General features: G+C 43.9%; 8 protein-coding genes across 8 annotated transcripts; 2 read left to right on the top strand and 6 right to left on the bottom strand.

The window, feature by feature from the left end:
* Positions 1-284: 284 nt before the first annotated feature.
* BJ212DRAFT_1487030 (uncharacterized protein) lies at positions 285-823 on the bottom strand (the record flags this gene model as incomplete). The annotated part of the gene is made up of 3 exons (XM_041341209.1): positions 285-531; positions 592-760; positions 811-823. 3 exons carry the CDS (start codon positions 821-823, stop codon positions 285-287), a joined length of 429 nt encoding a protein of 142 aa, XP_041186613.1.
* A 1928-nt stretch (positions 824-2751) lies between these two features.
* On the top strand, positions 2752-6778 carry BJ212DRAFT_1304576 (uncharacterized protein; the record flags this gene model as incomplete). Its single annotated transcript, XM_041333632.1, has 21 exons — positions 2752-2783; positions 2843-2867; positions 2931-2945; positions 3123-3156; positions 3215-3316; positions 3374-4042; positions 4096-4159; positions 4229-4265; positions 4475-4496; positions 4650-4670; positions 4722-5057; positions 5104-5156; positions 5187-5588; positions 5631-5644; positions 5667-5789; positions 5872-5898; positions 6025-6113; positions 6192-6221; positions 6270-6341; positions 6567-6589; positions 6686-6778. 21 exons carry the CDS (start codon positions 2752-2754, stop codon positions 6776-6778), a joined length of 2283 nt encoding a protein of 760 aa, XP_041186612.1.
* Positions 6779-8569: 1791 nt separating this feature from the next.
* On the bottom strand, positions 8570-9166 carry BJ212DRAFT_1285084 (uncharacterized protein; the record flags this gene model as incomplete). The annotated part of the gene is made up of 1 exon (XM_041331866.1): positions 8570-9166. A coding segment is annotated over one exon (597 nt), but the record flags the coding sequence as incomplete, so codon positions are not given.
* A 593-nt stretch (positions 9167-9759) lies between these two features.
* BJ212DRAFT_1285083 (uncharacterized protein) lies at positions 9760-10014 on the bottom strand (the record flags this gene model as incomplete). The annotated part of the gene is made up of 1 exon (XM_041331865.1): positions 9760-10014. A coding segment is annotated over one exon (255 nt), but the record flags the coding sequence as incomplete, so codon positions are not given.
* A 736-nt stretch (positions 10015-10750) lies between these two features.
* Positions 10751-12162, bottom strand: BJ212DRAFT_1304574 (trehalose-phosphatase-domain-containing protein; the record flags this gene model as incomplete). Its single annotated transcript, XM_041333631.1, has 8 exons — positions 10751-10803; positions 10882-10951; positions 11000-11033; positions 11174-11238; positions 11326-11457; positions 11506-11577; positions 11629-11746; positions 11804-12162. The coding sequence occupies 8 exons, from the start codon at positions 12160-12162 to the stop codon at positions 10751-10753; spliced, it is 903 nt and encodes a 300-aa protein (XP_041186609.1).
* An 861-nt stretch (positions 12163-13023) lies between these two features.
* Positions 13024-15030, bottom strand: BJ212DRAFT_1304573 (glycosyltransferase family 20-domain-containing protein; the record flags this gene model as incomplete). Its single annotated transcript, XM_041333630.1, has 8 exons — positions 13024-13168; positions 13195-13396; positions 13481-13543; positions 13630-13667; positions 13887-13948; positions 14005-14032; positions 14595-14703; positions 14763-15030. The coding sequence occupies 8 exons, from the start codon at positions 15028-15030 to the stop codon at positions 13024-13026; spliced, it is 915 nt and encodes a 304-aa protein (XP_041186608.1).
* Positions 15031-16479: 1449 nt separating this feature from the next.
* On the top strand, positions 16480-16659 carry BJ212DRAFT_1285061 (uncharacterized protein; the record flags this gene model as incomplete). The annotated part of the gene is made up of 1 exon (XM_041331864.1): positions 16480-16659. One exon carries the CDS (start codon positions 16480-16482, stop codon positions 16657-16659), a length of 180 nt encoding a protein of 59 aa, XP_041186607.1.
* Positions 16660-18377: 1718 nt separating this feature from the next.
* Positions 18378-22052, bottom strand: BJ212DRAFT_1304570 (uncharacterized protein; the record flags this gene model as incomplete). The annotated part of the gene is made up of 16 exons (XM_041333629.1): positions 18378-18503; positions 18618-18794; positions 18843-18919; positions 19023-19037; positions 19084-19122; positions 19173-19401; positions 19555-19773; positions 19961-20065; positions 20186-20392; positions 20463-20474; positions 20681-20731; positions 20791-20890; positions 21033-21369; positions 21415-21493; positions 21665-21922; positions 21972-22052. The coding sequence occupies 16 exons, from the start codon at positions 22050-22052 to the stop codon at positions 18378-18380; spliced, it is 2112 nt and encodes a 703-aa protein (XP_041186606.1).
* Positions 22053-22781: the final 729 nt, after the last annotated feature.

Here is a 22781-nt window from a genome sequence, read left to right as displayed (position 1 = left end):
ATGGGTAGGACAGACTTAGGTGGACCAAAGTCCGAGAGAGGATTGGGCAAGTCTAAGTTGATATTCAAACTCAGGAAACTACAGGAGTATCTACAGGGGTTATATACTTGAACAATATCTGAGGGAATCAGTAAGCAAAGGAGCAAGGCTATGTACAAGCATGTGGAAACACATTAGTAAGTAAGACGGAACATAAATAAATGGACTCAGAGATGAAGACTCATACAAGGATCAATAAGCAAGACGGAACAAGAGGTAACCGAAAGCTGGAAGGCAGAGAATGCCTAAATGGGGATAGGCGCAGGAGAGGGTGGGAATACAGAGCGCAACCCAGTGACCCATCCAACAACTGCATCTTGCTTGTTTTCTTGGAATAGCTTGTAGGAACCGACACACTTGTTAGCCCGCTTATAGAGTCGAAATAGGTGATCACGGTGGGTGGACTTCAGCTTGCCAAAGACATGACCAGGAGATAGTGGCTCAAAATCATCAGAAAAAGCTGGCGACCACCAAGCATACCATAGGTCAGTGCTAGGATCATGGAATTCGCGTCATGGAATGGTAAAACTCCAGGTGTAAGTGTCTGCATACATTTGAGGCCACTGGAAAGGATTCATCACCCAAAACCCCCCATCCACCCTCACTTGCACAATATTGGAGGGATTGTCGTATAGTTGGGGAACAAAAGTCATGTTAGGTGAAGTGAAAATGAGTTGACCATCATAGGCGAGAGAGCATGCATCTGTAGCTGTGATAGCATCTATATCAAAATTAGAGGAGGATCACAGGACAATTACCAAGGGTACTTACTGTCACTGTGCATAAGAATGGTTTGAATTCATGAGGTATTGTCAGAGGCATTGTCAGAGGACTGCAAATAATGGAAAGGTGACTATCCAATGAGAGTGAGTGATCGAGCAACGAACCAACAAAGGCACAGTAAGTACAACCTAAGAGGAATCTGAAGGTGATGAAGGGTATAGTACTGTAACTGAAGTTAGAGTAGCGAGTGCTATTGCACAGTAACACAAAGTCACTGGAATAGGGTTGTCTACCACAAAGGCAGAATAATCAACACCAACAATGGGAGAAGAAGGAAGAGTTGGAAAGAGCAAGTGACAAGGTAAAGGTGAGGTGAAGGTAAGGTGCAAAGTGTGATTACACCCTGGGATGACCCAAATGGGCTTGTGACAAATGAGAATTGTGAGAAGTTGGAACTAACATTCAGTCAACCTCAGCCAACTACACCACCTTCCTCCTCTCTATTCCTGCATTAATCTGCCCCTTGACTCCTCTGAAGCTGCCTTGCACGGTAGCTCACACTATTGGAAGTGACTTTATGTTAGCACTGTTACGACTACTCAATCTGCCACCATCCTCTGATGTCTGGCTTACCATCTCGAATTACTTTGACACCCTCATCAGTCTCTTGGAGCTCCTGCCTTTGCGATAGCAGATGTCATTGGGTGCTATTGTTGACACTGTCTGGTAGCTAAGTCATAGTTCACTTTTCATCTCCCTGTACTCAACTTATGTTCCAGTATTTCCTAGCACAACCGTTGGTCAGTGTCTGTCAAAGGCGAAGGATCAGACATGGTCTACATACAGGTGTGTAGAACCATTCTTAATTGTCTAACTCACATCTAATCGTCAGCACCCATCATCACACTTGAATTAGATGCAGTCTGCGATGCTCTTGCCCATTCCTCACAGGGTTATTGAATATCAGCCATATCAGGTGAGAGCATTATCGTTTGTCGACCACAGTGTCTGATAATTGATATCAATCAATCCAGCTGGGTACAAACCTGTCAGTGCATATCATCCCATCTGGCATGTCACTCCTCAGACTATTAAAATGTCATTGACAGGACTTTCCGCTTGCGATGATGTTAAGCATTCACTTAAAGCTGATAGCTTGGCAGGCAGCACCACATGCTCAAAGAGATGTTCTTGGAGACTTGCATTTATTAGCCTGGCAGTGTAAATGACCATCAGGGTGAGAGCATTGCCCACAATCTGGTCTAAGTATTGTTTCTGATCAATTCATTGTGACAATTATCAATTGAACTAGACTTTTCCGTAATTAATTTGGGTACTCTGCATGCTACTTCGGCCAGCAGACCAATCCAACAGATGATGCGCCATCCATCCACGCTCTCTTTCCTCCTATATTGGTGACACTCATCATTGTGGTCTCTACTGACAATCTGGCCCTATCAGGTTAGTCCAGCCTGCAGTTTCTGCTAATCATTTTTCATTAATTAGTGTCCACCCACAGCAATGTCCACTGATGGCCTTGCCCATCCCAAATGTGGTCTGTGTGTCATCTGCCATCTGGGAAGCCACGCCATTAGAGTATTGAAGTCTTCTGTTGAAGTCTGTTCATCATCCAGCCAACAATCTTATCCATATATTGCCTAGTACACTGTAGGCGCCCTGTTCCTACCTTTAAAAACCAGGTATGCTCAAAATTTTCACCATCAACTCTCTGTCACTCAAAACTATTCTGACTACAGTATTTTCCTTCCATCTTGAGAATTTGCTTGAAAAGTCAGGTAGGTTAGAATTTCCCCATCACGTTGTCTATTGTTCTAACTTACTCCTACATCAGTTTTTACTTGCATTCACTGTTTGTGAGACTTTGTGTCTTGGCCTCTGAAAAGGACTTCGTATGTTCTTCAAGCTGCTTTCTGTCATATTCGTGTCCATAGATCTCTTAAGTTCAGAATTTGTCAAGCTCCCTCTGCCATGCCTCCCAAAAAATCATCTTCTACCAAAAAGTGCGCTAACCCACAGGATGGAAACTCCAGTTAGTCGACTTCGTGATGTGTACCCACAGTGGTGCACCTATCAACCAATGCATGGTACATCTATTTTTACTTGAATTTTATTTATCACAAGACATTGATATTTGTCGTCTTTGAAAGCTTCAGACTAAAATGGTAGGCATCCCTTCCTTCCTTTTTGTCTATTTACTAATGTAATAATGACACCTTAGACACTACCACCCACCAAAAAAATCAAACCTACCCCCTTGCTGAGGGGGAACTCATTCATGAGCTTTGACGACTACAGTGCCATCCTTGCCTGGCACATGAAATCCTCCATTGCTACCACAGAGCCATCGCACTGATGCTGAGTCTGATACCCAAGGTATGGGCAGGCCATTCTACAAACCGAGTAACTACCCACTGACATGACTATTACAAAGACCACCCCAAGACTGATGACCCTGTCACAGATGATGAGGACAATGGTGAAGGACAAGTGGATGCTCACAAGGGTAATCTTGTAGATGATCCCAAAATTTGTGGTATGTACCACTGTTTCCCATGAATCATTTTTACTAACAGTACTTTTTGTCTCCCAGAATCCTTACCCCCCTCTGATACTCCAGAGGATGAAGATTCTTCCTTGGAGAACAACTACCTGTACCAAAATCAAGAAGCAAGGAGATGGGCTGAATGCCATGCAATGCTTGCTCAGCATGATCCTTCCTCTTCTGAAGAGGAGTCTGATGAAGATGATGAATACAAAGAAGATCAAGATGCCGACGAAGAAAAAGAAGAAGAAGACAATGACAATGACAATGAGATACCTGCACCTCCATCAAAGGCGAAATTGCCCAAGAAGCATGCGCCTCCAAAAGCTCTCCCCCCAAAATTCACAGTAACAGAGACTCCCCCATCCACCCAGGTACTCCAGGCTGCTGTGCATGTGATGATGAAGTCAGTCAAGAAGAGTGCCATCTCCAGTGCTCTGCCAAAAAGCTCCATGGCAATGGAGACTGATGATGACAACAATGACCTTCCCATCACTTCTAGACCTGGGTGGCTGTGCCGGGAAGGCATAGATGACGTGCAGGAGCTTGGGCACAAGACACTTCACACTGCCAAGATAATTGGTGACAAATATGGAAAATCTGCACATACAATACTCATTGAGGCCAGGTTGTCTGTGAAACACTCCAGGGCAGAGACCCCATGGAACATGCACCAAGGATGGTACAAAGGAAAATATCCTCGAGAAACTGATGAAGGTGAGTATTTATCTCATGTTGTGGTGCCCACAATAACCAATATCCTCTTGTAGAACTTGGTGATTGGAGAAAGAGACAGCATGACCACTACTACAGCCTTCAAGACAGTGACCTGCTGTGGGATGACATACAAGCACACTATGATTGTCACTTGGGCAGTGCTAGCAACAATTGATCGTGTGCCAGTATTGTTATGTCTACAAGGGATGCACTCACTAAGTGTGTAAGTCTTTTGACAGTACTTGTTTGTATTATGGCTTACTGTTGCAAAGTTTGCAGCTTATTCTCGCCTAGAAGGCATTGAGGTCATTGGCTGTGTCTTTGATTCAACTCCTGATGAAGTGGCCTGACAGGCCTTGGGTTTTGTTACAGGCTCATCCACCTTCATGGATCTCATCAATGAATGCCAAGTGGATGCCCAACTTGCGTTAGATTGGATTATTACTGCAGCAAAGTATGTGGCTTGGAACTACTCTAAGTTTAATCTTACAATGTGTCCAGGGCAAAAAACTACCAGCTTGCAATGCTGCAGTTTGGAGGGGCATATGATATTTTGTTTCGAAGCCTGGTGAAGCCCCACAGGATTGTTACTGATGTATCTGGCCAGTCATGGTCCTTGAGAAACTAGGTAAGCTCGGCTTATTCCCATCCATGACTTGATTTTAATTCAATTCAACAGAACAATTCGGCTACAAAATGAAGTCTGTCCAGTGGCAGAAGTTACTCAATGTTGCATACCAGAACAAGTTTCAATTCAAACTCTGGCCTGACGAAGTTCCCCCGGTTGGCCCAGACTTCAACTACCACACCCTCAGCACACAACACCTGAAGTTACTTGTCATGCCTTACATCAAGTGCAAGGCTTCACAACATTATGACACTGAACTGAAGACAGAAGCTGAGAACTTACTCAAACTTCAGCGCAAGCAAGGATGCAGCGATAAAACTCTTGATGATATCATTGACAAGTTGGACATCGCTGTGTCTGAGATTGATATTGTTCCTTGGCTGAAAGGTACTTATTGCCCTGTTCATTTTCATGTCTAATGTTGTTGCTTCAGATCACATCAAGCAATGTGAAAAAGATAACCCCAAAATGTTTGACATTCCTTTGGTCACCAGTGCTTCCCACATTATGCTCTAGAAACTTAGGGACTCCAAGAAATTCAAGCACTCCATCCACAAAGGGTTGCTTCAAAAGTACAAGGAAGCAACATCAATATGTGGTTTAAATGTCAGTGCCCCTTTGGGAGGAAGGCAGCTTGAAGATACTACTCAGGATCACTGGTCTCAACAACAGACCTCCACTGCTTGTGAATATTCAATTGTTTGTGAGAAGCACTACACTGATGATGGTCTGCCCATTCCAGAATGCTGCCCATTGGTATTTCAGCAACAGAAGTCTCACAAGCAACCACATGCAGAGGATTATGGCAAGTCCATGAATTACTTGCAGGTTCTAATTAAGTGTCTAGCAGATCAACAACTTGAATCTGAGGTTGATAGCTTGAATGCATCAAACTCTTGCATCACAAAGAAGTCAAAGGTGAGCTGAAGACTGATATCTTCTATCATTATCTCATTCAAGTTAATTTTCAGGTTGTACATTATTGTTATGGTGCAGCCACATGTTGAATTGCCACCTCTGCACTTTGTCCCTGCTCATCCTTGACCTCGACTTCAATCTCAACCTCGCCCTTGTGCACCTACATCTGACTATGAACTACCTCAACACTGGGATGATGAGGTACAGCAGGTGTCTCCGTGTCATCTTCATTCCTATGGGTATAATGTTGCCCATCATCACCACCATGATTTTTCAGCTGCAGGCCCTTTGAGAGTGGTTGCAAGGGCATGTGAGAGATCCAATTATGGCAGGAACACTCTGGCTCCTGGGTATGATTTGCATGATCATGATTTCATTTACCGTGACTAATGTTTCATATCACTCAAACTATTGTGTATGTACTTGTATATGATAGTTTGAATGACTATGTGTTTTGTGGTCCCAAACTGTGGTGCACAATGGGCACTCAAAAGATAATGTCAGCATTGAAGAGTTTTCATATGTGTAAATTTAGGTCATCATGGCCATCCCACTTAATAAATTAAGAATAATGAACTATCCCATTTATATATATATATTGAGTTGCTGGGTCATCCCAAGGATCAATTGATGGTAAGTGGGCTATCCCTGGTGGTATTTTGAAGATATATATATATGCAGTGGGTCAGCCCAGTGTCTATGTAATATGTGGTGGGCCAGCCCAGGGCTTGTATTGGGCTGTCCCATACATATGTAAGTAGTGATGGGCTATCCCTGGTGGTATTTTGAAGATATATATATGCAGTGGGTCAGCCCAGTGGCTATGCAATATGCAGTGGGCCAGCCCAGGGCTTGTATTGGGCTGACCTGTACTATGTATGAAAGTACCAATGGGCTATCCTGCTGTGTATAAGGGCTTGTATTGGGCTGACCCATGCATATGAAAGTAGTGATGGGCTATCCTGCTGTGTATAATAGACTGTCCCTTGAATATTGAACAAGTAAGAAGCTAACCCATATCACACCTATCAGGCAGCTGGGTAAGAAGGGATAGTGAAGTACTAACATGAAAGTCCTGCACTTGGATATTGTGTGAGGTTAGGCAACAAGAACAGAAGGGCTTGGTGATCTGGTCCATGGAAGCCCCATACTGGTGGGTTGAAGCCCAATGGCATTTAACCTATTGGTAGTTGTGCATTGAAGATAAAGGATGTAGTTTGCATAGAGAATGATCATGATGATAAGGAGGATGAGGACAATTAAGAACCAGAGATTGATGAAATCATAGGTTAGGAATTTGAGAGATTGTTGGTGAGTCATGGAATGTGCTGCTGAACTAATGTCAGATTTGCAAGAGCAAGTCACCACAGGGAATATTACAAAAAAAAACAAGTACTGACCCAGATGAGCAACCTAGTGAAATAGTAAAGAAAGGAGAGAGAACAATTGAAGGTCTAATACTGAATGAGGATGTTGCAAAATAGAATGTAGAAGAAAGAGAGAAGAAAAACTGTACAGAACTTTTATAGAATGTGGAAAAATAGTGATAAACAAGTAATAACATTTAGACTGGGCCAGCCCAGTCACCATACAAACAAGCGGTGGGCTATCCCACATCATGTGTAGGAGAGTGCTGGGCCAACCCAGTCACCATATAAACCAGTAGTGGGCTATCCCGCATCATGCATAGGAGAGTGCTGGGCCAACCCAGTCACCATATAAACCAGTAGTGGGCTATCCCACATCATGCATAGGAGAGTGCTGGGCCAGCCCAGTCACCATATAAACCAGCAGTGGGCTATCCCACATCATACATAGGAGAGTGCTGGGCTGGCCCAGTCACCTTATAAACCAGCAGTGGGCTAGCCCACATCATGTATAGGAGAGTGCTGGGCTAGCCCAATCAGTGGTGGGCTATCCCACATTGACCAGTCACTGTCTTTCTGTTTCCACTTTCATGCTCACATCCAAAGTAATATGTGATGACACTTACTCTAATAAAACCTGGAGTATTGTGGTGCAGGGCATGTTCCAATTGCACGAAATTAACCAGATGGAGTGCAAAATATGTCAGTATCTGGAGTGAGGGCATGGTCAAGGACCTTACCTGACTTACATTCCTCCCTCATCTTCAAAGACAACCCCCCCTCCTACCACAAATTTCTTCCCACCTCCTCCAGCCAATTTGAATTTCATTGGTCAAGGACCTCACCTGACTTACATTCTTCCCTCATCTTCAAAGACAACCCCCCCTCCTACCACAAATTTCTTTTCACCTCCTCCATTTGTAGGTCAAGGATCATATGAAGACAAACATATACTCTAAGTGTCTAAATGTGTGGGTAATTTTTCATGAGAAATGACCCCTGACACCCCCTGTGCATTCATATAATAAAGAATTTAGGATAACCCAGATGGGTCATGGGACAGATCAAATACATTGGCCCAGCAGGCCCAGGCTTTGTGGGGAAAGTATTGAATTGGCCTGGGATACAACCTGCATTGCATGGGAATACCATCTAAGATCATGCTTCTTAGGTGGGATTGTAAGCCAGAATATATGTACCTAAGAGGTACTTTAAGAGGGGTGACTGAAGTGTTGTAAGTTAGGAAGGCCAAACTTAATGGCAGCATTGTCAACAGATATATTTCTGATGGATGGGTCATAGGTGAGGTGGAATGCTGTGCATTCAGTAATGAATGAGCACAATGGCACAGGGACTGTTCCCACTTCCCTGTGCTGAAGGACCTTGGCAATTTTGAAGTAATTAGTGGTCGGACATGGATGCCCAGGGTATTTTCTCATTGCCAGAAGGTCTGGGATATCATGATTGACATCTGCATCAAAATCAACAGCACCAACATCACCATCATTATCATCATGATCTGCATTGAGATCAATGTTGTTGTCAACATCACCAACATCATCTGAACCCTGCTGCTTCGAGTCTGTCATATTGTTGAGCAGACTCATAGCGAGGTCAGCATTTATTGGTACGGTCAAGATGGCGACATATCTGGGGATCATAGTTGTTGTTGCTGGAGAAAGCAGGATCCTTGATTGCTGTTATGTGCGCATGTTCAGTGGTGTCAGTGGTCCATTGCAGAGGAACTCCAGTGTTCCTTATGCTTGGAACTATGGACTGCATGAGCTCCAGCTTTGGTATGTACCAGTTCTCAATGACTCCACCATGCTGACCACAACAAAATCCGCTGTCTATAATTGCATCTTTGTTGGCATGAAATTCTTCAAGGGCTGTGGAAATATGGGTGAGTTGGATGTCATCAATTATGGGTGACTGTACAAGGTACTGAAAGTCCATGAGAGCTTGTACAGCAGTCATCATGGTGCTAGGTACTGCATCCATACTGACTGCAACAATTGAGCACTGGACATTGCATTGAGCATGTCCTGTAACCTGTTTAAGTTTTGAAATCCCACCATGAAAATGATGGAACCCAGTGATGACCTGCAACACAGAGAACTGAAAATTGATCTCTGTGTCACCAACTGCACAAATGAGCCACTTTGCATTGTGGTCATAGAACTTGCAATGGATGAGGTGAAGAAACTCAGGAGTAAGAAAGTGTGATGGATCACTGAGGGGCCAATCCAGCCAGAATGGTGTGTTGACACCATTCAGATGAAACTTCTGTGCCTCATGAAAAAAGCCTTGATGTCATCAGGATCAACTTTACTCTGTGCAGTAGCTGTTACAGTGCCCCACTCTTTTTCCCATCATCACTGCAGACTCCTATATGGCTGTACTTCTAACGCTTCCTTTTCACTGCGCTGTTTCCTCATGGTCTCCCTTATCTTTGACTCATACCTTGCTTTCTCATGAACCTTCCTTTCTTAGTAGTCATTACCCTTTGCCCAGCCTGGTCTGTGCATGATTCCCTTACATATATAAACCCTAGTTACCACTTGTATTTTCTCTAACTTGAATCTACTTGGTTCTCCTTGATACTCAAACTCTAGCTCCTTGGGAAGGAGGCTAGTCATTGTCCCATTTGAACCTTAGATCCTGCGGGAGTCTAAGAGATCACTCCTGAGGGAGGCGTTGACTCGATAAGGCTTAGTCCTTGATAGACCCTGATCTTGATTCCTTTATTGGAATGACACTCTATCCGAGTTTGTAACAGTAGCCAGCTGGGAGAGTGTAGTTGCTCATGTGTGAGGTCCATGATGGAAAGAATCTCCAAACTGTTTATACATGGCCATAGTAACCGGAGAGGTTTTCCTGCCAACAGCAGCCAGCATCATGGCCTCTGGGGTGTCAACAATATAGCTTGTGAGCAGTGTAAAACAGTAGTGACTGTGTCTGACAGGATCTGACAGCATGACCCCTTCATGGGCGGCTACCTTGAGTGGACATAGAACTATAATCAAGCATTCATGAATGAGGTGATCCTCAAGTACACCTCACCTGTGTTTCTTCTTGTAGATGAATTTTGGGATGGGGAGTAGAGCAGTAAGGACAAAGGCATTTGAAGATGATTTGAGTCAGGTGGACATGCATATGTTAGCAAGGCTAATAAGAAGGGGATGTGCAACTCTGTCGCCTGTCATGGTTGATACATTTGTCTTGTCAGATGATAAGATGGTCCCAAGGAGTGTTGCACCTTTTGCATCAGGAAATCAACCTGAAATTGATATGACTAGACAGGATTGGTAACCAAAACTCATTATGACATGCCATTTTTTAACCTTAGATAATTTTATTATGGTGTAACACATAGGTAAAATGAGATAAGACTATGCCAGAGAAATACCATCTTGGCATGCATCTTGTAAGCAAACAACATTGAGATAACTGCATGTCCATGCACTGTAAATGAATGGCTGCAGGTCATCACATCTCTAGTAGAATTGTAATCCACTGTGACATTTTTTAAACAGGGAGATATATCTTATCTGAATTGCATAGAAGGTGCAAGAACTACAATTATGACAGCTTGCTTGCAACATCATTTTTTAACCTTAGATAATTTTTTATGGTGTAACACATAGGTAAAATGAGATAAGACTATGCCAGAGAAATACCATCTTGGCGTGCATATTGTAAGCAAACAACAGTGAGATAACTGCATGGCTGCAGGTCATTGCATCTCTAGTAGAATTATAATCTACTGTAACAATTTTTAATTAGTGAGATATCTTATCTGAATTGCATAGAAGGTGCAAGAACTACAATCATGACAGCCTGCTTGTCTGGCCATTACCAACATGGCCAAGCATTTACAGTAGACTTAAGTGTCCTATAGATACTAGCTTGCACTCGCCGCTCACCACATACTGCATAGTGCCGACTGAAAGGGATCACTTGTAAGTATAATGTATAATTGATGAGCACTCCAAGCTACACATAAATCGTGACAAGCAGCACACACGACTTGAAAGTATTTACATCTGAATATAAGCCGAGAAGCCCCTTGTACATCCTGTGCGCCAAACTCCCAGCATCAATGAAATCAAAACAATAACTATTGGTCTATAGAAACTCTAAGGCACAAGCACATCAATCATATTCCACGACAGTATCTTAAGATGAAAAAAAAACCCTATGCAATGGGCAACTTACAAATACCCCTTCACTTCCTCTCCCTGAGGAGTCTCCCCAACCAAATACCACATCTGCTCCACCACCTCCTCAGGTGTCATCACATGCCAACTCGCAAGCGTTCATTTGCTACTATGTCCAACAGCAGTTGTAAAAACAGCTTCTGGAGACACCATGAGCTCTACATCACTATACTCCTTGGTGGCATCGTCAACGAGCATCACTGAGAGCAGGGGCTCCATCGTGACTTTACCAATTGAGGAAGGTGAGAAGAGGAGTAGGGCATGGAACATGTCTTCATCGGTCTGTTGGGGGTGAGTAAGTAAGATGGGGGAAGGAGCAGTAGAACAGACTTTGTTGTCGCCAGCACAGAAGATGAACTCGACTCCAGGGTTCTGATATAATATATGCTTGACAATCTCGCCCTTCAGAGAACAATTAGTCTAGCATGTACATCAAAGACCAAGCCTACAAACCTTGTTCACAGCAATAGGCCTCACTTCCAGATTCTTCTTACCCACGAGCATCTTGATCAAGCTCTTGGACACCACATTATTCTCTAACAAATCCTGGCACTGCCTGCACTGGAACTGTCTGCAACCCACAACCATCAGCCCAACGAAATCCACAAACACGAACCGGAACACGCACCCCCACCCTGGTTCAGTTGACTGATAATGCCAAGTAATAGAGCTCTTCTTCATCTCGATATGGCTCCCAGTCGTACACTCTGTATGATACCTGAAAATCTCCACCACTTCCTTCCTCCATCCCATGTCCAAACTTGCAGTGAAATTCATCCACACAGTGCTGTCAGGTGAATGGATGAATCCATCGTGCTCTGCGCTCATCCCAAGGCGTGGGAAGTGCCCTAGATGTTCCTTGAGGAATGCCTGGTCCCAACCAGAAATGATGTACACGATATTGTTTGGGTCAGATGTAAGCTTTGCAAGCGCAGTGAGTGCATCAGGAGAGGGAAGCGCCATGAATGGCATCTTGAGGATCAGCATGAGTGTGTCCTATCCATCAAATGTCAACACCGAATACTGCATCCCTCACCCACCACTCACATCATAATCAAACAAGAACAGACGCTTCCCAGTGTTGCCATACAGCTCTCTGAGCCTGTCTCTGGGGGTGTGATCACCCCAAGGTCTGCAGTGCTCAGCAGTGCATAAAATTCATCCTTTCTGAGGGTTTGGTGGTTGTAGGGGGTTTGGTGGCAGCAGTTAGGTGTGATGTGGATAGGGTATGGGAAGGGATTAGATGCGATATGGAAAGGGATTAGATGTGGTACAAATCATGAATTAGACACATAAAGACATGTTGAAAGGGGCACACACTAGTGGTGTATGGGCATGAAATCCAAACTCCCATATTCCCCATTGATATGTGCAATGAGTTCAACTTGACCCTGCGAAGAGGCATTTATCAGTTTGTTGTATTGTACTTTTAATGTTGTTCTGTTGCAAATTGCAAATGGAATGACTAGACATAGCTGAATGAGCAAGACTTTGTGCTGCCACTCTGGATAATCATGCAAGAGCTTCTCAAATGTGTGGAGCTGGTGTTATAGCATCAGTTTTGATGATGTCAGTCAACGGCACAAGAAAAAAAAGAAAGATCACCTTTTGCAAAACCCCCTTGACAACATCCAACTTGCCTCTTCCTGCGATGATATTCTTGTCTTTGTAGAGCATGCAAAGGGCTTTGAGTTAAGGTTGTATTCCTGTGTGGAGGCTGGTTTGTGTACATGTGCGCATTATGATTTGCATGTGTGTATGTGTTAGGGTTCGCATATGTCAAAGTGCATATTAGAATTGCATATATGCGCATCAGAATCGCCCATCACATAAAACCAGATAAAAAACTCATGTATCCCTTGCAACCCTTTCCACATCCACCCCAACCAGACAATGTGTAACAGCAGCCACATGTCCCAGCATGTTGATGCCTACATATTTCTCAACACCTGCTTTGATTCCACAGGTGAGGCTTGCTCCACAGGTGGGTACACTGAGAATTGCCTTGGTACCACTCACACTGCTCGAGCCTGCACCACCAGCACCACACAGAGCAATGCTCGCACCTCTCGATGCACTAGCAATGCAGCCATAGCACCCCTACTAGTAGTCTCATACCCGCACACATGAATGCAGGTGGAAGTGAAGTGGCAGGTGTAGCTGTAGGTTTGAAAACAGATGAGGTTGGTGCCTAGCATTCTGTCAAGGATTTCTTTGCAGCCTAGGGAGGTGTGTTAGGTTAGTGTGCTGATTAGGGTATTTGAGGAAGGAATGTAGAGGTGTGAGGAAGGGGGGGAGGACATACACGTTAAACACCTAAACACCTCAGAACTCAGGAAAGGTGTGTGCACGAAAAAGACTGATGACCCTATGCGTAGTATATCAGTACTCTTGCTGTCATCATTAAAAAAGCACTCACACATCCCCACCATTCTCTCCACTCATGCCACTCACAGCACCAGAATGCACCACGTTCTTGAGCATGTGAGGGACTAACAAGAGATGGTAGTCATGGACCCATACAAGGTCTTCTCATTGGAGGACACTGGTGAGACGTGTTGCGAATGCTTGGTTGGCCTTTGTGAGTCGTGTTTGGGGAGATGATTAGATGTAAGAGCGTTGGATATGATGTGTGAGCATAGATGTGTGTGTGATGGTGGACCAGCACGGACTGCAAGGGAAACCCAAGGCCAAACCTCTGCAGTGGGTACCTACGAGCCAGGACTCCAGCCACTGCGCCAGGACCCCCGGCACTTCTGCCCACCAGATCACCCTGGTACAATGATTAGATGCTGATCAATTTAAACACACAAAAAATCTAGAACGGACCTGCTCATAATACAACTGCGCAAGGTACCTAATAACTAATATAAAATCAGAACCATCCCTCCACAAGTCCAAAAAGAACATCCATTAACTTAAAACGACGAGGATGCTATTCTGGTTCATACGAGGCACACGGTTTGAATTCCAACATGATGTGAATTGGTGCATGTTATCTGTACACTAGAAGCAGGGTTCAAAAAAACAGGTAAAAGTAACTGTTGTATAAACAAAGATAGTAGGGTGGAGGGGGGGAGGGTTAAGCATTGTGGTGAAGCTCATGGTCGCAAGTGATTTGAGTCAAAGGATGATAGGAGTACACTTGAGTTGGAGATGATGAGCAGTACCTTGCACCAGGCAAGTAGACATCACTCCAATATACATGTCATAGGTGGAACATGTGTCTGCCTGTCAAAAGCGCTGTCATTGGGCTGGGGAGATGGTAATTGGTAAAAAAAACAAGCAATGAAAAAGGCAGCAGGAATAATATAAACTCAACCAAGGCCAATGTACAACAGAAGATACTTAAACATAAATGAAAGAGGTGAACTTTGAAAAAGATAAATACTGGTACAAACAACGATAGCACATCTCACAGATGTGCAGAGTCGGAAGATAGGGATGAGGTTGAATTCCAATCATCAAACCAATCATCGTCAGGTAGGGGTGATTCAATTGTCGTAGCACTTGCAGAAGACGCGCCTTCTGATGAGTTGATGGTAATGTTAGTATAAAAAACATCGAAACAGAATTTCCATTCTCACCAACAGTGCGTGCTATGGCTTCAGATAACATGTCCACTTCGGACTGTGCGTGTTGCTTCTTCAAGTACATAATACAAAAGTCATGCTTGAGTTCATCTAGTGTTTTACTCATTGCTTTGAAGCTGTTGATGTTGCTTTTGTCGATGCTGATGCCTAGGGGCATGTTGATTTCCACAAAGCATGCATTCGCGTATGCACAACATGCCTCATCATCAATGTGGGCTTTCAAGTAACTGGGTAGGTAAAGGATTGATTCACCAGGCTGCATGATGTCAGTACACCAGGCCACTCATAGTATTAGTAATACTTGCCTGAAAGAGCTTTTCCTGGTGGTGAGAAAAATTTGGATGTTGTAAAGGGTCAATGAGTGTTTGGCTAGTTTTATTGCCAACTTTTGTAGTGTCGTTAAAATGTGATGATGTCAGAAGCGATGCTTTGCAGCATGCAGAAAGCCACGTCATGCATTTGGATCAGGTGGCCTGCATGCGTTTAGAACAGTTGAATTTGACTGAGGTAAGCTCTTCATCTACTCCTTCATACCCGACAGCATCCATGGGCAGCGTCTTTGAAGCGAGGCACAATGCAGCTAGGAATGAGATTGAATTTTTTGGATATGACCCTTTGAATAGAATAATTCATGTGAATTAGTTGAATTAGTTGTCATGTTCAGTTTTTTGCACAAGTTTGCCATGGCTTTACTGAATAATGAAACCTCCATTTGTGCTTGGTACATCCTCTCCTCCATTAAGCATGTCCTTCTTTGCAGAAAAAGTACTGTGCTACTGTCCTCTTGCTGGAGCTGCATCTGCGTAGCAAGCTCCTTGATGCTCATGTCGAGGAGAGCTATGAGATCATGTGGGTCAACTGATTCAAACAGCATGGAGGCTGAGATGTACAGGAAGTCTGGAAGCTGGATGTGAACTTGTGGATGAACAGTATGAAATCACTGTGAGCATACTATGTACGACATGAATCCCGAAATTCCAGAGCCATAATCTCAGGGCATTCTCGGCATGTTCAATTTCCAACAAGTAGGTTTTCAAAGGTGGCCGGGACATAGAAAGAGGAGCTGAAATGATATTTGACATATTGAAAAGTATGAAGGGAGCAAGGGCCTCACGGGATATTCACACAATCGTTGAATGCTTATACCCTATAATACCAGGATTCTGGAAGTGATGATGCACATCAATGTTGTCCTAGTTTGGACATGATGGCATGCTGATGCAGCGATCAAACTTTAAAATGAATTAATTACTAAATTGAGACCGAAGAAATCATACTGACAATTCAATGAGTTTTACAGATCTGTATTTTTTGACTGGCCAATGCAGCAGACATCGGTGACCAAATACTGTGGCAAAAAGATATCAGTTACATGCTTGAAAAGTTTAATCTTGTTGTTCAACATACCTTGGCATGATCTGGAAATGTAAGGAGTTTGATGTGGTCATCAACACAATTGGGGGTCATGAGATTTGGGAAGCTGGATGGGCTTTACTCAGCCTTCCAGTTCATGATGCTGCATGAGCCAATATTGAAGGGCAGTTTACCATGCTGGTAGGCGACACACCCGACTGTGTGGTGTCCACCACAAGCAATCATTTCTGCGTGGGCACTTCACATTGGTAATGCCAAAGGTACCTTGCAAGTCCACAATGACACTGAGTTCTCTCAGGCAACTGCCAGGCCCACCAGGGACAAGAAGGACAAAAAGATGAAGCCTCGGCCAGTGAACTACACGTGGGTGAACATCATGTCAGATGTGGATTGGGAGGGTGCAGATGTGTGGGACTCGTTAGGCGCAGCACTGGCAATGGCAGTAGAGGAAGATGTGCAGCCTGCTGTCAGTCTTGCTGACTTTCCAGACATGTCAAAAAGGGCAAAGGGAAGATGAAGGTCGGGTTTAGCGGTGGTGATGGAGAGACACAGGGGAAAGTCATGCCGTTCAAGAATATGCCTCAAGTTTTCATCCATGGAGGTGTGCTTGAGCATGGCGAGACAGTTGTGTCCAGAATAGCTTAGACGAACAAATCAACAATTGTAGTCTTTTATTTGAAGTACCATTCACTGCAGAAAGGAGAATTTGAGTGGAGGGACGAAAATAAATGATAGCGGGTGGTGCTCCGGTACCCTAACACAAGTTCCTAGAAGATCCTGGTGCCAATAGTAGAGATAACCTTGAGGTGCTATGAATTGTGGTGGGCGATGGAAGTAAGGAGAGCTGCAATGCTGAAGCTGAAGGTGGGTATAAGCTGCAGAGAAATCAGAGACGCACTCCTGAAGGACGTGGTAGTTGAAGTGTAGAAGAAAAAAAATGTAGTGCACCAAGTTTTTGCATGCATTGAACAATGTGTTGATGAATTAGTCGATTCTTTGATCGCTGACCCTTGTGTAACTAAGAATCTCCCAGGACAGTAAACTCTTGCTCATGGAATGTCAAAGTTTGGCTGTATTATGTAAGCTTGTACATACCAGCAATAGGACTCATACTTCATCAATCAAGTGCATCTTCATTACTATACTCCTTCCACACACAATGGCTGAAGAGAATGCCAATGAGATCAATGTAAGTCTTTGACGACATTTGATGTGTGGGGATTAACTGAGCAATCTGAGGCAGATTCAACAACTTCTCAATGACTATCATGTAAGTAATACTCAACGCGTTGTGTAAGATACATAATGGGCTAATGATGTCCTGCAACAGGCACTGCTAGGAAACCAGGGAGACCATGGGCAACAGGAGGAACAGGGGCAGCAGGAGGACCACAGGCAGCAGGAGGATCAGGCGCAGGATGAGTTTGTGCCCCTGATGTCTGCAACGGTGAGTTGAAACCATCGTCAGTGAGTATGACATGTAGGGGCTGATGACAATATATGACAGGGACAGCAACAGGATGAGGCGCAGCCTGGATTTGCAATTACCGCAACCGCGACAGTAAGTTCTGATTGTCATCAGTGTTTTTGTGTGGTTAATTTATTCTATCTATATGTACTAGGCTTTCTGGGACTATGCAAATGCAATCCTGGTTGAATGCATGCAAACCCATCTGTATGAAGTGCAGCTGCACCACCTCCCCATCCCAATGCCACAATGGGACAGATGTATCCTCACCCTCATGGTCGAGGAAAAATGAGATTTTTTGAGGAAGCTGTGGGATGAGTTAGATGAAATTGAGCGCATCCTAGGTTTGGAAAATGTTTGAGGGGAGCATCTCTGGCTTAGTATACCAAGTGTTTCGTGTGTCGTTTGTTAGGTGTTTGATGATTAATGTTTTCTTGACATATGAGAAGGTTATCTAGTTTTTGTTTGATCTCTATACAGTGTTCATGAGCATGGGGCAGGTGAACATTGGCATTGCTTACTTGACTCACAGAATCACTAACATTCTAACCACATGATCACACTCGATACATTTAGCATGGCACACTCCCGTTACACTTAATATCCAAAATGAATGTTTGCCAAAAAAACAGATACCAATGTACATTACAAGACTACTATAGGTGACATTCATGAGTATATCAGTCAATCATGCGTTCAGCCAAGTCAGTGGACTTCACTGACCCTGTCTTCTTATCAGGCAACAATACAACAGGTTTGGAATGAACTTATGAAATGTTGCACAATTTGGCCAAGCTAGACATGAGTCCTGGGTGATCTTCGTCATCGTGCTCATTGACAAGTACTACAGCCATCTCGCAGAGCTGATCATGCACCTCAGCCAGGGTTGGATACTGAATTAGTAGGTTGACAGGTATTTTTGTCAAAGTTGAATATTTATCCAAGAGAGCACTGTAACACTTAAAGATGTTGTAAGTGAATGAAAAACACAGTGGAAAGAGACTTACACTGGACCCCAGCAGAGACATAGTTGGAAAGGGTGGATACTCTTCACTCCTGAACATTGCTGGCTCTAGATCAGCCAACACCAGTCGAACAGAGTGTGAGGTAGTTGGACGGAAAACAATGTGCCACATGATCTCTTTGGCAATTTGGTGGGTGAGGAACCAGGCAAACCTGTTAAGCTGTGGGGTGAAATAAGATTAACGACCGAAGGGATGCGGGACACTCACACTAATTGGCAGGATATTTGATTTTGGTCTGATGAACAGCTGGAGCAGTCTTTGGACTGTGTCAATCAATAAGATACCTGCACCCAAGTCATCAAAACCAAAGCCTCCATGAGAGTCACTGATTGAGTGAAATGCCAGGTGCTTGATATTGTAGACAAACTCTGAAAGCGATGGATTGACCTATTCTGGGATGAGCTACACCAATGGAAGTAAAATTTAATTTGCACAAATTCCAATATACTTTCAAGAGTCATGTAAGTGCCAGTTTTGATCAACTTCACTGAAAAGCAGTCAGCATGTCTAGCATGTCAGTGAGATTTAGCTGCCCACCTATTTCCAAATCACTGGAGTTGATGTTAGCCCGGGAGAGAGCACAAGGCCAAACTAGCTGAATAGCTGCAGCCCAACTTTCAAAATCAAACAGGTGGGGGTTTCCGATTTCACCTGTGCAAACTGATACTCTTAACTCGATCTGGAGGTAGGCAATGGCCTTCCTCCACTTTGGTAATCTCCCTATGACGTTCTTGAGGCCTCCTTCGGCTTTAGCAGCTTTTTTCGCCTTTTGTCATGAGGAAGTCCAAGTTGATCCGCCACCTGCCTGAGATTGATGGGCACTGGCAGGGGCACTGTGCACCATTTGGCCTGAGCACGAAATCCAGGAATAGATGGTCAGTGAGTTTGATGTCACTGTTGGGGATGCAAGGGCACTGACTGGGTCTCCAGGTATCAAATGCTCATATTTGTCACCATTTGCACTGTCAGGAGCATTTACATTGCCTGGCATCACAAGGGCGGGAATGATCAGGATACTGCCACTGTTGCGTGCATCTGATATAGCCTGAAAGGCTGTGAGGTCAACATTGGACCAAGGGTAATAACCAGTGGGATGGAGGGCGAGATGAATGACAGTACTAGAAACATTAGAACTAACCTACAATATATTATCAGGTGAGATACTTATAGATTTGAAAGGCAGACTTACGCCATCATATACAACATAGAATCAGTTGTCGGGACCTGCCCTCATGGACTTCACAGGAAGATCTAACTGAGCATTCACAGTGTAAAACTGCAAAACTGCTCAGTGGGACCGCAAATGCAGTAAAGATTTCACTTACAGAATTGACATATATGGGAACTTCTGCCATCTGTTCTGTCTCGAACACTGAACGATGGACAATTGATGTGAGAACATAAGCATAGAGTGAAATGTGTACTGTCAACTAGAAGAAAATTAGTATGTAACCTCCCACAAAATCAACCATGTACAGCATTATGTAGCATTGGTCGACACTAGGCTGACAATGATAAATGTTTGTAATGTCAGAAACATGAGTACTTACATATAGAGGGTACAGCATCGGCCCATGTCCCACAGACAAATAACTGATGAAGTCAATATCATTCAGATCAACGAAATTGCCCTGCAAGAACTGAGTGAGCAGGTTTACTGAGTTGGGCATGAGGCTGGGATTGTCAAACAAAAACGAGTCAAGCATTGCAGCTGGGTCCATATAGCAATTGTGAGCATTGGACAAGAAAGCTGTGGGCTATTGGCAAGACAAGGAAAGGGTGATGGATTTGTGAGTTAGATCACCATCAATTTTTTATTGGGCATACCTCTCTGAAACTCTAATTCAATGCTAGATCAAGCAAAATCGCCTCGACACTATCTCAAAGCGGATCCTGTCCATCAAATATTATATGTACTCTAAAATGGACACTGAATTAGCCGAGATCAATGCCATCAAGTGTCTAGAGTAGGCGTGGATGGTGTGTCATTACGTTTTTCACTGTAATGTTATTTAATTTTCGTAATTGAATTCTACCTCGCTCACATACATCTCCTTGTACTGTTCCAACAGTGATTCTTGGCTACTGCCATACCACTGTTCAATGGGATTCACTATCGGATTATCATCATCATCATCTTCCTCATCAATTCTACCTTTGTCATCCTCTCCAGAGTTTCTGGCATCTTCATCATCTTCTGCGACATGAGAAGTGGACATGGACTGCGCTGCAATATTATCTTGCTGAATTTCAGCCTGCAGAGCAAGGTGGTGAGAGTACACATGCCCAACACTGAGCCCGAAGTGGAAGCACATAAGCATGTCACGGTCAACAAATCTGACATAAAAATGTCATGAAGATGCTATGTATGACAATGATATGGTTCGAGTGACTCACCGATTGACAAGGTATTCACACCAATCATCCTTGTCTCCCGCACTTGCTGATGCACCCAATCCATCGACATGTCTCTTGCCACTGGCAAAGCGAGGTATAATGTGACAGCCCCTGAGTACATCTGTGGGATCAAGGAAGTCGAATGAGTGCTCGTCCTCTAGGGGTGGAAAGTCCACTCGGTCCAGGGTCTCCCAGGTGGAGTCCTGATTGATGGGTGCATACCAACATATCCATAAAAACTCCATTTGATGGGGAGTGTAACCAACCATACCATGTCCAATAAAAATCACATTGATGTGATATACTCCTATAACCTTCCCGTACATATATTTGTGACCTTGATGCCTTATGTCAGTGTCAGCGTGGAGAACCATAACATTACAATGGGGAGTCCTCGGGTTGATCACATCTTGGCCTCTGCAAACATCGTAGGTTGTGAAGTTGAACCTCGTGATGTTATGCTGATACATTCAATCATCCTTTATGATTATTGTGTTGGTGTTATTTTCAGTGCTAGAACCCAGGGAATTGCTTGATGTAATAAAATGATGCAATAGATGGGCTTTCAATTTGGAAAAAAAATTCTGCAGGAGCAGTTAAGAAGTCTCCTGATGGGGCATGAATAGACTCACTGTGATGGCTGGATCTCCTTGGTGGCTGCACAAGAATGATCCTATGTGTACAGGGTACTTTTGGGTCAAACCAATATGGTGGTGGGCATGAGGGCTTGTCGCCAACTCAGAAATCTTGATATGGGGGCGATGAACACTTTTGTCCCCAATACGGCAAATGCGAGCCTGGTGGCATTCAATTTGAGTCAACTGTTTGACAAATGACTTGTGATTGGTGTGGCAATACCAGGCCTTTGGAGCACGATGTTCGAGTTCACCCTGAATAAGTCAATGAGTCAAGTTCATCATTGAAAAGCATAGGACACACTGGTTCAGTGCTATATGAATCACATGTGCCATACTGGCGAATCATAGACACGTAGTCTCCCAAGGCATGAAACTTGTACATTTGAAAATTGAATGTCTTTGTTTGCTGATCATTCTGAGTTGATCTTCCTGCCTGCCCTTGCTCCACAAGGCGAGAGCTTCCTTTTCCTTTATGTCCTGTGGGCTGTTTCCCAGACTTCTTTGCATTGCATCAGGCGTGTGCTTCAACCTCCTGGCGCAGCTCACAGGTTTGGTACGTGGCACAGACTGTAGCCTTGAACCTACGAAGTTGTTCTCCAAGCGCTGATGTCACTTCATCCATGATATCGAGAGTTAGATCAGAATGCATGTGGAGTTTAGCTAGACCATGCCAATGAGCCATGGTAAATAGTAACTGAAGGACAATTCCATTATGCAGTTCAGGAAGAAGATCGTCGAAGACAGGGATAGAGCACTGTACATAGCATGTCAGTGTCCTATTCAATATCAATATGCAGTGAACTTATACCTGGAGGAGGTCCTTAAAGTTTCAAGCTGCCATATGTTTCATCTCAGAAGCATTAGACAAAAACTTTTGTATGGTGGCTGCACCAAACGTCAGGGTTTGCCTATACCTGAGGGTAGAGGTCAGCTCAATGCTACCAGCAATGCGGTATCTGACACCATACCTCTCATCCAATCGATGAATTAAGCTCTTGTCATACACAACAATAATTCGCAACAAGTGAATAAATAGCATTTTCCATGCACCAATTTCAAACTCATGTAGAAGATCTACCACCAGAGCATGAAAGATATTGAATCCCATTGG

Source organism: Suillus subaureus, assembly GCF_016647635.1.
Source record: "Suillus subaureus strain MN1 chromosome Unknown BJ212scaffold_66, whole genome shotgun sequence".
NCBI lineage: Eukaryota > Fungi > Basidiomycota > Agaricomycetes > Boletales > Suillaceae > Suillus > Suillus subaureus.
This window is presented reverse-complemented; position numbering and strand designations above follow the sequence as displayed.